The 15,355-nt window shown below is 38.8% G+C and overlaps 1 protein-coding gene across 1 annotated transcript in view; it reads left to right on the top strand.

Moving 5' to 3' along the window:
• LOC124157987 (trimeric intracellular cation channel type 1B.1) overlaps nucleotides 1-15,355 on the top strand; it is a 60,592-nt gene that overhangs the window by 42,515 nt on the left and 2,722 nt on the right. The window contains exons 2-7 of the mRNA XM_046533121.1: nucleotides 1,515-1,671; nucleotides 7,416-7,511; nucleotides 8,222-8,310; nucleotides 9,044-9,131; nucleotides 11,363-11,483; nucleotides 13,559-13,812. Of these exons, the coding sequence (XP_046389077.1) occupies nucleotides 1,515-1,671; nucleotides 7,416-7,511; nucleotides 8,222-8,310; nucleotides 9,044-9,131; nucleotides 11,363-11,483; nucleotides 13,559-13,789 (782 nt within the window). The 3' untranslated portion in view covers nucleotides 13,790-13,812. The remainder of the gene's footprint in view (nucleotides 1-1,514; nucleotides 1,672-7,415; nucleotides 7,512-8,221; nucleotides 8,311-9,043; nucleotides 9,132-11,362; nucleotides 11,484-13,558; nucleotides 13,813-15,355) is intronic.

Below are 15,355 nucleotides of genomic sequence, written 5' to 3'. Positions count from 1 at the left end.
CATTCCCAAAACGAACCAAATTTTCCAGTAAAAATTGTTATTTGAAACAGGATCAATAAACTGATATGAAAAACACTTGAGTTTTTATTATTATCGTACCTTTTTTAATTAAGCACTTAATTATCCACGTTATGCAACTAAAAATGCATCCTTACAAATTAATAATAATAAATATTATTATTCTGGAAAAATCACTAGGAATTGTTCTTAACAAATTTTTGAATTATATCCACCAGCATTAAGTTCATTGGTTTTTCCAATTTAGTGACGTGAGGTCTCACAGACCGCTAATCAAATTCAGTTGCAAATTTTCAGAAATAAATTTTAATAACGCCAAATTTTAAGAGTGCTATATCCTTTTAATACAAAATTATGACGCTCGTGTGGATCACAGATATTTTGAAATTGCAATTTTGAAAATGTTCATAATTTTAGAAACGCAGCGGTCTCTCAGACAACACGTCACCGGTTATGGGTTAATGTAGCTCAAGTGAGTTGAGTGGAAGGTGGTTTCAGAAGTGCGAACTCATGGTTAATTGCACTCATGTGGGTCCCCTAAGCCCCAGTTATACGACATTTTTGACAAAAATTTCATGTGTTGGTTGAATTTCATGCATTTTGTTATGATCATGTCCAGCTGATAATTGAAAATAGTGCTTCATAAGTTAATTTTTGGTTGTCTCTTTAATTATTCCTGTTTTAAACGCATTAATAATCTATGCAACATAAAATGCTACCTCAAAGAAGCTCTTCGTCGTCAAATTTTATCCTCTATCCGGTTCCCGATGTAATTCATCCGGCCAGCTTTCTTCCGGCGTCATGCAATGCTTCTCTAAGCAACGCTCAAATATACTAAGACGGACAGTTATCTATAAATCACCATATCCATCCATGTATTATATGCTTATACTAAAGTGATATACTTGGATTGGAATTCGGGCTTAGCCTAGCCCCCGACGGGTTAACATCCGTTCTTCTCCCTATTGATGATCGCTTAAGGCCATCGAGAAAAAAATTGTTTTCGAAGATATTAATCCTTCCAAATTTTCTTCAATCTATTGATAGTTGTTAAAGGCGATGGAAAAGTCGGTTCCAAGATGTTTTTCCATCCAACTTGAATTGCCATTTGAATTTCCAGTCCTCGGACTTCACTCTAGCCATTTAGAAACTCCAATTATTTATTCCTGGTTCTTCCACTCGTATTTTTTACCCTATGAATCATGCCAATAGGGAGCGTGGTAGCAGAGTGGATGGAACACTTGGCTACTGATTGAAGTGACCCGGGTTCAAATCCCGGACGAAGACTTCAGTCACACCGCATAGAATCCTCGAAGTGCGAGGTATCTCAGGGAAAAGAACTTGCACTCCCTACCCTAAATGTGTGAAGTTCACATGACTGTGACTTAGTTTGGGGTGAGCTGTACCCTCACCTATCCAAATTAACCTTTCGGGTTGAATTACTGAGTGTATTACGTATGAGTATCCTCTAATGTGTCTCCTCTCATTCGTTGCAGGAGCCCTCACCTTTTCCCGTAAGCACCCCATCTCCTGCTGGCTGTCCACGATGCTCGTGGTGTTCGCCGGCGGCATCCTCTGCAACGCCCTCCTCGGAGAGCCCCCCCTGGCGCCCCTCAAGAACACACCACAGCTGGTCGTCGCCACCGTCGTCTGGTAAGTTGGTGCCAATGGGAGACAGAGCTCTCGCTCACCACGGACACAGACCGCTACTTACCGTATTCTCAGCCTCCCCAAATGAAAAAATAAGCAGGGATGGCTCGTGAAACGAAACGAAAGTGTTTCGTTTCGACCAGGAATGAAATGAAAATAGGAGGCCTAGGTTTAGTTTCGTTTCCGCACGAAATTAAAATCACCGAGGAGTTTAGTTTCGACCTGGGACGAAACTTTACTCCCGAGAATGAAGCTAATCGAAACTCCGCTGCTCATGTTTAAGTTTCGATCCCAAATGTTGAGTGGAGGGGGATAAGAGGGAATAGTTTCCACCCATTACGTTTGGCATATGTGTAGAGAGGTTAAAACATTTAGCTTAAAAATAGAATGGCCAGTTTGCGTTCGCCGCTCTCCTGTTAGTGGTAAAATTATAATTTTACCACTAACAAGAGAGCGGTGAACCCAACATCTAAGTGCCCCAATGCATCAAATGGAGGTCGGCCGAATCCTGGTAAATGTGCCATCAAATATAGAACATTTTAAATGCATATTTCCAAATTATCTATGTAGGTAAAGTAGATTCCAGTTAATTGGGACATATCGGGTCTTGTGCACTTAGCCCCAATTAAGCGGCTGCCCCAATTAGGCGAACTATCCTGTATATGGGCATAAACAAACGTTGAAACGATAGAAGACTAAAGAGTGTTTATAATGCAGCATAAGTTTATTAAACAATTAATTTGATTAATAAATCAGCGAGTTTAGCTAATTTATTATCATTTTTAAGAATTAGGAAAATTTAGTTAAAAATATTTTTCACAGCCTCGGGCGACGCTGAATGAATGTCTTTTACTAAGTCCTATTAAAGAAAAGTCCTATCCTCTTGCGGATAGTAAAACAACAAGAGCTTTCAAAATAGGGCAAGAATAGGAGCATTTGTGAAAAATAAGAGTAAATCAAAGGAGGAAAATATAAAAAAATAGTACTCCGAAAAAAAATTAATTTCGTCGCGAGTATAGAGTCAATGTCGCCGACTCATGGCCCAATAAAGCGGCATGCTTTCCCAATTAAGCGGAGAATACTCTGGGATATTCGGGATATTCCTCCATTGGGTTCTGCTCTTCAAAATCTGCCCCAATTAAGCGGCTGCCCCAAGTAACCGGTGGACCAGTTAAACGGAATCTACTGTACTTGGAAATTTGAAACTGTCTGTGGAATAGAAGCCTCAAATTTGTTCGAAGAAATGTTTCACGAACAAAACGCCTGGCGATGGTGAGGTGACGAGTCGAGTGATGGAAAAAGGGATAGGATTTCCATCCCTGGAGCCATCGCGGAAAATTATTGCGTGAAAGGGCCATTTTAGTCGCCATCATTGGAGCGATGTCTCGGAAGGGACGGAGGAAATGATCGTGTGATTCGGGCTTTATAGAAACTAAAGTTTGATTAGCGAAGTTAGAAAATGTCTTTCAGGAGCAATAGGCACGTCTGTCTGTTTCCCCATTCATCTACTTCCGAATGGTGAACACGTCATATCATATTCCTCTCTAAAAACCCCTTCGCTAAGTCCGAAAGATGATTTACACCTGAAGGTATAATGGTTGAGGTAAATAAAGCTCTATGTGCCCAGCTCCTCCTGCCAAAATCACGTCCAGCTGTTTGCCGCTCCTCGGCTCTCCACGTTCTGCTCCAGATGATCTTGACACGTGCGAGATCGGCTGCGTGTATGATCGACGGTGGCGCCCCTGTCGGGTGGCGGCGAGTGCCAAACAGGAGGAGGAGGGGGGGGGGGGCGAGGAAGGGGGAACCCCACTCACCCTCCGTCCTCTCCCGCTTTGCGTTCGACGTCAGCGATGTCAGTGCCGCCCACAATGGGAGGGAATGACGCAATATTCACCAGTTACAAGAAATCATTGAAAGGAGAAAATGAAATCAAACATTTTTGGGACTTCGCAAATTAAAAACAAAATGTTCAAGAAGGTAGATTCAGAGTAACAATATGTGGAAATGGGTCATATTGTAACCAATATTTCGGCGCATAAGATGTGTACAAAAGAAATTTAGTGATTGGCAGTTGCTATAAGAAATCATAAAAAGGAGAAAATGAAATCAAACATTGTTGGGACTTCGGGAATTAAAAACAAAATATTCAAGTAGGTAGATTCAGAGTAACAATATGTGGAAATGAGTCATAGGTAACCAATATTTCGGCGCATAAGATGTAGATGTAGATGGGATGTTTTTTGGACGGTGTGGTGTGCTTGTGGGAGTCCAATTGCATGCTGCATGCTGGTGATTGATCACCCCCTGCCAAACACCCTAGAGGTGGCTCGCAGGGCATTATGTAGATGTAGATAAGATGTGTGCAAAAGAAATTTAATGATTGGCACTAGTGGATCTATGGGGGGGGGGGGTGGTTAAGGGGGCAATAGCCCCCCTTGGATATCCAATTTACACCAGATAGAATTGTGATTTTGTTAGGATCCCCACTATTGTTGGTTGACCCCCCTTAGTCCCCCCCTTCGTCCCTATCCTATCCTGGATCCGCCACTGGTGCTTGGGGAAAGGCTAAAGCCAAAGAGAAGGAGTGTCGTATCCCACTTGTCTTTGAACGAGATATTAGCGACAATACGAGCGTCTCTCGAATGGAAGGGTCAGGTGGCGGAAATAAAAGGAATAACTCTGTCCCAAAACAGTGACTTTATTCCCTTTAGGAATGAACGAATATGTCCCCAGCCGATTGGCCGTGACCACCCCAGCGAGTCGCCACGCCACAACTCAGCCACGAGACATGCTAAGCATACCCTTTTAATCTTTTCCAAGGGAATGTCCAAAAAAACCCTCTTATCTACCCCTGGAGCGGCATCCGCCGATCACGTGCGGGTCATCTCGTAGACTTGCACTTTGGACTAGCATGCCTACGTGCCGGCTCACGAGTAGCAATGGCTGCTGGATGCTACAGGAGATTATAGGATTGGAGCGAGGGAGTTGGATTCCATCAAGGACAGCAGGGAAGGCCTTGTTGGTATCAGGGTACAAGTCTGATGTTAAAACCGTTAAAAACATCTGGGAAGATTTCAAGCTTGTCAAATAATTTACAATATATAAATTATATACTTTTGTTAAAATCGAATGTCCAAAAATTTCTATGATTTCTTAATAATTTTAATTACAGCGTTTATGAAAAGTATGCAATATTTTTGGGATAAACCATAAAAATGGCTAAGTAACAAATTTTAAAGCTTCCCAGATGTTGTTTACTGTTTTAAAATCTGACTTGTATCCTAATGTCAATTGGCTCTCTCCCGTTGAAAATGGCACATTGCTGTTGAAATTGATCGGGGTAATTGAAAAGTCAGGTGGAAAGTAATAAGTATTTTCTGGTAACGTGTTTAATGTACGAAATTTCCAAGAAGTATTGCCTGCATCCATTAACTTATCTCTTTCTTTCTTTACTGGATTTCTCAAATACCTCTCTCCAGTACCGCTCCCCAATTTTTGGGCAGTCAATATTGGAAAAAAATACACTTATCCCTTGTGCTTGCATATAGTCTTCAATTACCTCCATCCTCTTCCATCTGGAGAACACATATACAAAATATTTGTTGCAGAGCCTCGAAGAAGCTAGGATTCGTCAAGTTCGTTGTGGAAACAATTCCTAGTGATTTTTCCAGAATAATAATAATTATTATTATTAATTTGTAAGGATGCATTTTTAGTTGCATAACGTGGATAATAAAGATCTTCGAATGAAAAAGTAGAAAAGAGGTGCTATTTCACTCTTGTCCGGCACACCTTGAATATGAAGTGAGCATATGGGACCCGGCGCAGAAAGACTTAATCCGTGAACTTCATGAAATACAAAAGAAAGTTGCACAATTCGTCGTAAACTACTGTGGATGAACAGAAAGCACTACATAGATGTTAAGCGAATTAGGCTTGGAGCCCCTAGAAACTCAGAGGCCGTGGGCTAGGCTTTGATTGCTTGAGAAATATTATATGTAGATATCTTTCAGAATGACACGGATTACATCATAGTATAACCCACTATATTGCCAGGCAGTGGCGCCGACTCCTTGGGGCCTGAGGGGGCCCGAGCCCCCCCAAAAATTTGTTCCGGATGTGAGGAAAAAATGTGTCAGGCTTGTCGATTTTCCCCGGAGTGTTATCGAGATTCGAGTGATCGGGATTCTAATTTTGATCACATGACTCTTCTAAAATGCTTAAAAAACTTAAAATTCACTACTTATTAAATTTACCGGGGCAAGGTCCCCGGTTTGGGTCCCCCCAACATTTTTTTCAAGTCGGCACCCCTGTTGCCAGGTCCTACAGAAACGATAAATTAAGAGAGATATTTTGCCTAGTGGATATGAATGGGTTCCAACAAATAAATGAATGCTTAAATAAATGCTTGGCCGAACTTTGTTGGGGCATTTCCTTTTGATTTGTTCACAAATGGTGTCCTTAAACCCCTATTGAGGCAGCTTGCAGGGTTGTTTTTAAGTGTTGATTACTTTTTAATGTTTGTATCTTTACTTTGTGAAGCCTCAGAATGGAAAATCATTTTCCCACTCATATGATCATCTTCACCACATTTTCCATAATTTTTGTTCTATCTATCATCACCTTCTACCCTGTAAATGCTTGAATCATTTCATGAACCTTGCCTTCATGCCCTTCTTCCTTGAAAAAAAGTCTTGCATTTTGTATTTCACACATGCACGTATTAATTGCACATCCAAAAAAATAATTTTTACCCAATGATGACATGGCAATGTTGACAGTTGTTCCTGAGCGAGTACATAAATATTAGAGAAAAGTATTGAGATCTTTCCAAATCCAACTTCTTCATTTCAAGGGAGATGACAACAATAAGGGTGCAAAAAATATTCTTGACAAAGTGGTTAAATTCCCACACTGTTAAAAAATTAGTGAGAAATGTGGTTATTTCAGATTCACTGCATAAAGAGCAGTAAAATTTTTTTAAATGCCATGGGAAAAAATACTCCTGAATCGGCAATCTAACCACCAAAGTTAGGCTGTGAAATTTCACAGCACCCTATCCAGGTGCTTTTATTCTTTAGGCAATTTCACTGATGGTCACGTGCCGAGATGTTAGGCTTTTGTGGTCCATTAAGGATGGCAAAGCAATGGATTATGAGCTTCCAAAAAATCACTACCCCAATGATTCAGGCATTCAAAACTTGTGGAAGATGATGACTTTCAACTTAAAAATTATGGGAAAAAATAACAATGCAAATGAGTGCAGGGTGAAATGGCAACATGAGCTATCTCTTTGCTGCCACTGAATGATGCAGTTTCTATTAGCGCCAAATATCTGTATGAAAATAATTGCTTGATTCAGGCTTTAGAAATACTGGTTCCCTCAGTTATTTTGAAACTTTTTATATTGATAGTTAAATGGTTTCTGTATGATGTGGTCTTCTGAAAAATTCTAATTTAGATGTAGAAAAGCCTTGTATTGTATCTATAGCAGCTAACCATATTAGATTATTGTGTTTGGTTTTTATTTTAGATTGTCAAATGACTTCTAGGTGTTTATTACAGTTAATATAGAGTTTGCTTGCTCAAAATAGCATGGAAAACTGTATGATAATTACTTTATCTTCAAGCTAATGCTAGCTATAGCCAACCTTTGGCAATGGAAGAACCAGAATAAATGCCTTTGTAATTTCGTTTTGAGTTCATGCAGAGTCCATATTCTTACAGATTTATTTCTTTCTTTCTAGGTACATCATATTTTATACTCCATTTGACATTGGCTACAAAGTGGCTAAATTTTTACCAATCAAGCTGATATGTGCTGCTATGAAGGAAATTTACAGGTGAGAGGAAGCAACTATCTTTGAAATAAGATATTTTAATAGTGTATTAATTTATGAAAGATGGATATTATTTATTATTGGGGAATTTTAGGGTATTCTGTCATCATTATTAATGATATTTAAAAATTCAATCATCAATGATAGTAAATATCTTTTAATGATCTGTTATAATCTAAATGTATTAAGAACTTGGTATTAGGGCTCCCAGTGTCAGAATGATTGGAGAAATAGGGTGTGAGAACTAGGAAAATTAAAATTTTAATTAATATATCCAAAAGCTCTCATATGCTCAAATAAATCTAATTGCATTTGAGATGGTTTTTCTTCAACTCAGTAATTTATAAATTCCCGTTTCAATGCATTCACTTGTTTTAACATCTACCCAAATCATAATTATACTCAAATAATAATGCTCAAAGCCAGCAGAAATTATTTCGGCCTCTCAAAATCTCATAAATTCATTATTAACAGGAGAAGTGAAATTTATCTACCAGGAAATTAGAAGCTCATATTTAGTCCTTTCAAGATGGTGCCCGAGTGTATTTAGGGGCATAAATGTCTTTACCACGACCACACATGAGTCTGACTCATAAAAAAATAATTGTTTCCCAATATGGCAATACTCAAAGATATTCTTATCCATACAATGTAGAGAATGGATTAATTTGTATATATATTCCTGTGCTTATCAAATTACCTCTCTTTTACAGGTGCAAGAAGGTGTATGATGGAGTCACTCACGCTGGAAAACTCTATCCAAATGCCTATGTGATCATGATTCTCATAGGAACCCTAAAAGGTAAGATTATTATGAGTAATAGGTTTTAGTTATCAGTCAAAATGTTCTGACGAAAGAAATTCAATTTTCAATTTTTTTAAACAATGCAATGAGATGACTAGATCCAGTTCTGTGTATCATTTTTGAGTCTGGTATGCTCAGTCTCATACATTGATATACGCACATACACCAATGCATGAGACTGAGTACGCCACACTCAAAAATAGTACACTGCATCAGCACCATTTATCCCATTAAATTTTTTTAAAAGTTGTAAATTGTATTTCATTCAATATTACGTAATGGATCTGTTCCACCAACTGTTCCATGGGCCTTAGAAATTGAACTTACTTTTAACATATAATTTTATGGGCTCATTCACGGAATTTCTTTTATTTATGAATATAATAGTAATTGAGTAATGATAAAATGCATAATCCCATACATTGGTTGAGAAATATTTTTTTTATTTAATGGTGAAAAAGCAGCTATTTCCTCAACCTTTTTACATAAAGAAGCATGTAACGTTGTTGGAATCACTTGTTGCTCCTGTCCATTGACATGGGGGACTTATCAGCATTCTTCCACTCTAATATCCCACCAAGGTGTCTTTATGGACGAGGTGCATGGAAATGGCAACATCCAAGTACATACAGAGAATCACCCCAATAGCTCACCTATCCTATGAATGCCGGCGATGAATGGGGTACTTGGATAAGAAGTAACTATTTCATGAAATATCTTCCCATTCTAGGTAACGGTGCTGCTTTTGTAAAACTTTTCGAGCGGTTAATAAGAGGAGTCTGGACCCCAACGGCCATGGAATTCATGCAGCCAAGCTTGTGAGTAAATATTTGTTATAGACGGTTGTAAAAGAAAGAAATTTCACCAATTAAATCATTATAATAACACCATTTAATACCAACAGACTAATATTTAGAATTAAAGAGTAGTTGATGTACTATGGGGAAAAAAATTATCCCAACAGAGTTTATGCCCCCACCATCGCTTCAAAGGAGAATGTATTCCCTTTCTAACGGTATATAATCCTTGGAATAAAACGAGGGAAATTCAAACACGGTATTATTTCAGCCACCAAGGTTGTGATGGTGAATTTACCAGTCTCGAAACGAGGCTTGAACGTATTTCGCACTGCTCTCTATAATGTTAGCGCTTTGGAAAACCTTAGGAATTGTGCCTTCCTTTTTTCCGCTATCTCCCTCCAACCCTCCTTTCCGTTCCTTCTTCACACCTACTCTGGCACTCGTAATAATATTCACTTAAAGCCCATCTCCACTTCCTCATTTTCTCGTCTCTGAAAATTTACGGGATAAATATTCGCTATACGTAATCTGCAAGGCAGCAATGGCGAGGAGCAATTTTTAGCATCAGGAATTACTCTAAATACACTGGTCAACAAAAAAACTTGTTTTCTGTCCTAGACAAAGGACATTTTTTTGATCCAGGAACGAGTTCTTTACGTTCCGGTCAATTTTTTTTCAAGTAATCATTTTTTCTGTCTCTGATATCCCACTCGCAGATGAAGCAACAGCATTTCGTATAGACAAACTACAGACCATATTTAAATGAATTAAATGACCACTTTTGTAAAAGCAAAAACATACATTATGCTGTCCTAAAGAAACTAGATGTGATTGAAAGAAAAACAGATTTGGAATCAGCGCAAAAAATACATATAAGATCACTCAACTACGTCTCTAGAACAAAATCTATGTTGAGCAGTGATACCTTAACAAATTATCACTTTAAAAGGTTTCAGTGCGTCAATTGCGACTGAAAATTTCTTCAATGATATGCACATGATTGCTGCAAATTTAATTGACAACACACAATTTTTTGTGTTAAATGTCATAAATCGTATAACAAAATTAACATTTTATTTTTTCCTAGACAGTGGCAAAAAAAATTTATTTTATGCAGTTTGATACCTCAATTTCTTTTCAATTTATTTGAAAACTAATTTTGCAAAATTAAAACAATGCATAACATTTTGGTGTCAAACTACTTCTGACAATATTTAAGGGTCAAATAAAATATATAAATTAATGTGGACAAAAAAATGATGGATGAAAAATATACTCCAATGAATTCACACTTCACTTGGGAGAATATTTCTCCTTTTATTAAATTCGAAATCTCAGCAGCAGTTTGATGTAGTTGTCAGCATCAACATCTCCGGTTGAACACCTAGGTCCTCATCAGTCACTTCTCAGGTGGAGGTCTTCCCCGATTTTTCAATGCCTCATTACCCTCCCTGTGGCGTTTCTCCGAGTAGTACACGGTACTTCAATTTTTATTCATCCTTCACTATGTTTCCGCTACTGTTAATCCTGCCTCCAACAAGCTGACTACTTTTCTCCCTTTTGCCTGCTGACAAAGGCATCTTAAATTAAAATAGGAACATATCCTTCTCGATCGAAATAAAAAGGCGTTATGGCAATGTGCATGGCAGTCCTTCAGGGAAAGCTAAAACTTCTTCAAAATCAACTGCATTCAGATACGTGGCCCATAGAATCTTCTCGTTGACTGTCTTGTTCACCTTAAGAGAAAGCTTGCTATGGCCCGTAGTGATTTTTGCCGTTTTGTTGCGATAGGCAAAGGAAAATTCAGAGGAATGTTCCTGATGTGCGCACAAGATGCCGTCGAATGCGTCTCTTTTCTACGGAGTTCATCGCGAGTCATGCTCTGGGTTGCGTATTTGGACAACGAAGATAGGAAATGGTTTGCCATGTTTGAATTTCCCACGCTGACCAAAGAATAACAACCCACTGGAAAGGAAACCGACTATCCCACGGAGCGATAGTGGCAGTTGTTGGGATACTTTTTTCCCCCATAGTTCATAGTATGATGTTAAGTTTAAATTGTGAAAGAAGGTTGCTCTCTATTTTTCTCAAATTATTGCAAGCATTTTATCTCTCAGGAATGCAAATTTTCTTCCATCTTACTAATTATTTCACTGAAATCATTAATTCAAATTGTAAGTGTATTTCCTCCTAATTAATGATGGTTCTATTTCGTATGTATCTCATCTTTACTCCCTTTTAATTTACAGCCCAACCAAGGCTTGCCTCGTGGCCTCCATTATATTCGTTCTGGACAAGAAAACAGAACTGATCTCTGCTCCCCATGCCCTTGTATACTTTGGCATTGTGATATTCTTCGTTTACTTCAAGGTAAGCTAATCATGGCATCTACATTCTGTATGTCTTCATCACCCTATTGGTATGTTTTTTTATTGTTGTGGCCCCTAAAGGGACGAACTGGCTGAGAGTTCAGGGTTGCGTACACTTGCGGGAGGGGAAGACATCCCTCTCCCTGTAGTAAGAGGAATGGAAAGGGTTTATGGTGGACTGAGAGGCCGAAACCAGTGGGAAAAGATAGCCACCCCAGAATGAGCAACTGTGTGAAGTAAAAGTAATTTTGCGAGGGCCTGCATTTCAACTTAACCTGGAAATGGCAGGAGTGGTAAAGTTGGCAGGGAAAGCAAGCGAACTGAGTGAGGTCTTGGGGGAGAATGAAGAGGGAGAGGAAAAACTTTCACCAAACCCTCAGGGGGAGCTGTCCATGAAAATGGACTTGGCCCGGTTGAAAAAGAATTTCTACATACAGGCCTTGACATAACAAACAGACAATAGCTGTGCTTGATGAGTATGAACCAACAACAGGGTTGCCTATTTAACTGTGTACATGACAAGTATGCCTCATCATCATATGTATTCAACTTCTTCATCGTATCACTAATGAGATTTTAAGAGCTGCCTGGCATAAAAGAAAAGTCTCTGACCTCAACTGTCATTCATTCTTTACCTCCCAAGAGCATACCCAGGATCATAACTAGGGAGGGGGGGGCAAGCCATTGTCTAGGGGGGGGGGGCAAGCCATGGGATTTATGAGATTATTTCCTTGAAAAAATAGTTTTTAGTTACATATCTTATACTAATATATATCATTTTTCGTGGGTTTAAAGAAAATTTGTTGAATACATTCGTTTCAATTCAGTACTGATTTTGCTTAAAGACTTTTGCGATTTTTGCTTCTAGGGGGGGCAGCTTCCCCCCCCCGCCCCCTTGCCCCTCACTGGGTACACCCATGCGCTCTGCCATCCACTGGGCTTTTATGCTTATTGTTTGCTCAACTTATCCATTTTAGTATTTAAATGGCCTAGCAACTCAATTCCACATATACAAGGTAGTTGTTAGCATCCTGTGTAAATGCTACCTCTTTCCATGTAATTGTAAACAACTTTGATTTTTAATTATATGTATATTTCACACACTCAGCCTGACCAATTCAAATGCACAACGAAGCTGTATTACCAAAATTGTATTGACCAGTTTTCATGTAGCCAATAAAACATATCTGTTTTTCATGACAAAAAAATGTTCAGGGCTAAATGATTTATGACAAAACTATTAGCATATAAAAAACTTTCACAATTTCTACCCAGCAGCAAAACCAAACTATTGTAACACTGATAATTCTCATTAAAATATCTTCGGAAAGTATACATAAGACTTAAACACCAAAGGAGATTTACTTAGAAAAAATAAATAATTTGACTCGACAGATATGTGGACTTGGATTTCCTAATTTATTCCTTCCACAATGAGCACAGTCTTATGTGAGACTGGAATATATGTATCTGGCCAGAAATTGGGACATAAAGCCTTTGAATCCCAGTCAAGTCAAATGATATTATTGTAGTGAATATCCTCCTACAGAATACTTAATGCCAATGCAGGTGACTGCATAAAAGTCACCTGTTTATGTAGAGCTTTGATGACTGTCACAAGAAATTATCAACTTCCATTGAAAACCACAAGAGATCACGGCACTAGATTACAAATCTCCCACAAAAGATATTTTTAACAATGAAATTCCTCTTACCACCAGCGGCAGATACATATGGGGGGCCTTGCCTGCATTCCCGAACATTGAAGAACCGCAATTGTAACTTTTTTATATCATAAGATGGCAATGTCTTGCACATACATGTATGCATATAATCAGTTAAAATAAAACTATCTTAAATTTAAATTTTGCATGTAACTTGATTATTTTTCATTATGATAAAAGTATAGGTAGCTCAAAATATCTTTTGCATACCCCCCTTCAGTTTTTTCTGTATCCTTCTCTTATTTTAAAGTTATACATCAGCTGAGGTCCACAGTTGCATTTACAATTAAATTTTTTGCTCTTGTAAAATTTTTTTCCATTTAAGACATCTGAGCTATTTCTCTCTCCGCAGCTGTCCTCTGTTCTGCTGGGTATACATGACCCCTTCCTGCCATTTGAGAACTTATTCTGTGCGCTGTTCCTGGGAGGCATCTGGGACTCGCTGCAACGAGTTCTCGGAGGTGGCAAGGCTGGAGGGGCAGCCGGGGGTGGCTCTGGGGGTGGAGCCGGGGGCGGTGGCGCTGGCAGCGGTGGTGGGGGCGGAGGAGCTGCAGCATCCTCCGAGACCAAGAAGAAAGACTAACGGAGGGGAGGGAGAGACTGCAGGTAAGGAACTCAATGGAATGGGCAGCAAATGCTATGGCAGTGGCTGAGAAAGCGAGACAAGGGTGGGATGAAGCAAATATCGTAGGCAAAATTATCGAGAATAGATTCTCCATCTCTTTCAATAGCGCCTATGGTAGCAGATAATAATCACACATTTATTATCCAGGTAGGCAGGCGTTCAGTAATAGCCTTTTTAATTTACACTTAAACAAATTGATGTTGTTCACATTTTTTATACATGTAGGTAGTTTGTTAAACAGTTTGATGCCCATTTCCTTTGGGCCCATTTTAGCTACCTTAGTGCGTACAAAATTTTAATGCAAGTCGCTTTGTGACCTAGTGGGGTAATTATGAAGAACACTATTCATGATGAAATTATTAAAGTTATTTTTTACGTACATAATAGTAAATAAAATATAAACACAAGGAATCGGTAGAATTTGCAATTCCTTGAAGATTGGTCTGATGGGAGACCTATAACCTTTGTTAGCAATTATTCTCATTGCACGTTTCTGGAGACGAAAAATTTTTAAAGCGTGATGGCTAGAGCCCCGGAAGATTATGCTGTAAGTAACATGAGGGTAAAAGTCCCCATTATATAAACTTAGCAATGTAGTCTTTCCCACTGTGGAGCTGAGCTGTCTCAGCAAGTAGCAGATAGAATTTAATTTACTGCTGATGTAATTGATATGGTCGTCCCAGGTCATTTTATAATTCAGAGTTATACCTAGAAATTTACATGTATTAGCTTGCTCAATTGATTTACCTTCCAGTCTTACTAGCATGCTTTCCATTGGCTGGCCACTAGACTTAAAATGAATTAGTTTGCTTTTATTTGGGTTTACAATTAAAAAGTTGTCATGGGTCCAATGCCAATGTAGTCACTCTTTCTTACACCTCCACATGGCAAGCAAGCATATATTTTGTACCCTCATGCTAGTGTTAATTAGAGCTTTGAAAAAGTGTCATAAATCCCACCCAGGTTCACTCTCCCCGTCAAGCTTAGCAAACCTGGGAGATATTGTCCGAGCCAAGGTGAAGCGTGCTTAGTTTGCTTGTTCCTCGTCGGCCAGAAGATCAAAATCTTGGCCGGCATTCAAATTCACGGGTGCATACCCCTTTGAATGTTAGCAGCTATCTTTTTCATATCTACCAGGATGTTTATTAGGGTTCTTACAACACAAGGGTTTACCGTAGGTTCAATCCATTTTAAATCAACAAATAGTCAATTCCAGTGGCGCAGCGAGGGGAGGGTATTGGGGATAAACCGAGAGCTCAGAGAAATTTTTAAATTTAATCCATTTTACTTTATTAGATTGATACTACTGATAGAATAGTGTAAGGATTAATAAAATATCCCTCAAAAAGCCGTAAAACTCACCATTTAGAACAATTTATCTTAAAATTCCGCAATTTATTAATGTCGCACCTACCGCTTATCCTGGTGGGTATTCCATACCCCCATGCACCCCGAATTAGTTGCACCAAAACCCACCCCCTGTCTTAATTCCTAGCTGCGCCCCTGGTCAATGCTGCACTATCA

This window comes from Ischnura elegans, chromosome 4, assembly GCF_921293095.1.
Source record: "Ischnura elegans chromosome 4, ioIscEleg1.1, whole genome shotgun sequence".
In the NCBI taxonomy this organism is placed as follows: Eukaryota; Metazoa; Arthropoda; class Insecta; order Odonata; family Coenagrionidae; genus Ischnura; species Ischnura elegans.
The sequence above is the reverse complement of the archived record's forward strand: the minus strand, read 5'-3'. Positions and strand labels throughout refer to the sequence as shown.